Raw genomic sequence first — 1,219 nt, forward strand, 5'->3', positions numbered from 1 at the left:
TTAACATGTGAAGTGAAAGGACGACGTGAGAGAAAAAAATGTGAATTCAGGACTGGGTGTCCATGTATCTAAACGTGAGACCAAAAAACCTCTTTACATCGTGTGAGTGAGTGAGTGAACGTATCCATTGGTTTGGTGAGGTGGAAAATATCTACACTAAGTAAGAGTTCAATCAAATTCCCTCCAGGCAGGTCAGGTCCCTGACGTTGGTCCTCCTAGCCACCAGGGGGCTACACGTCAGTGCTGACACTGTGGCTGTGGGTGACCACCTCCCTCATGGTGACAGAGCGGATGAGGTTGAGCTTGTGGTTGAAGCTGGCCAGGTCCATGGGCAGGTCCAGCTCCTGCTGCTGCACAGTCCTGTAGCTGATGCGGCCGCCGCCGTTACGCAGCCTCTCGGAAGGATGCTGCAGGTAGAAGGGCAGGGAGTAAGGTGTGCAGGAGGGGCAGAATGTATGGGAGCGTGTCATTGGTTTGCGGACCAGGGGTGGAGTGTAGACAAAGTCGGGCCCGTTGGGCTCGGAGGGGGGTGTGGTCATCACGTCGAGGTCACCAGCCGTGTGTACTGGTGTGGGGAGAGAGGACATTGTGGTGAGGTCCGGTTGCTCCTCCTCCTCCCTCTCTGGCTCCTCCCTCTTACAGCAATAATACTGCAGAGAGAAACGTATGAAAGAGTGAACAAGCTGGTTGACGTAAAGCCTGAGCATACATGCACTTATCATAGCTAAGTTAGACAAAACTATAGCCTACCTGCAACCTACAGTAGCACAGTACTGCAACGATAGTCAGTAAGATGACTGTAGCTAGAATTCCACCACAGATAACCACTGTCCCGGCTGACATTCGAAATCCTCTCCATCAACACTCTGCAGGAGAAGAGGACAGAAGGAGAAAGGGTGAAGGAGAGGGGGATAGATTGAAAGGGGGTGTGGTGCTTAAACTTACATCATCTAACTGTCAGTTATGTACTGTAGATTTGTATCCTTGCCAACAGCCCTTATTGGGAATCTGATGTTGCTGCTTTTAGTGATCACTTCCAGTCTTTGAATCAAAGGACTGGGCATAGTGCAGTAATTGCACATTCCTTCAGACCATCTGGTCAACTTAAAGGGTCAAAATGGTGATAATGACATTTTAGTGTAAGAGCTCTTTGAAAGAAAAAGCCTGGAATTTCAGCCTGTTCAGTTGGGATGGAGTTTTTGGGCCACAGCATGACATC

General features: G+C 49.5%; 1 protein-coding gene across 1 annotated transcript; it reads right to left on the reverse strand.

Moving 5' to 3' along the window:
* Window positions 1-230: 230 nt before the first annotated feature.
* LOC311144641 (protein FAM163B-like) lies at window positions 231-843 on the reverse strand (the record flags this gene model as incomplete). The annotated part of the gene is made up of 2 exons (XM_084180690.1): window positions 231-650; window positions 751-843. 2 exons carry the CDS (start codon window positions 841-843, stop codon window positions 231-233), a joined length of 513 nt encoding a protein of 170 aa, XP_084036816.1.
* Window positions 844-1,219: the final 376 nt, after the last annotated feature.

This window comes from Coregonus lavaretus (assembly GCF_964263955.1).
Source record: "Coregonus lavaretus genome assembly, chromosome: 17".
Classification (NCBI taxonomy): domain Eukaryota; kingdom Metazoa; phylum Chordata; class Actinopteri; order Salmoniformes; family Salmonidae; genus Coregonus; species Coregonus lavaretus.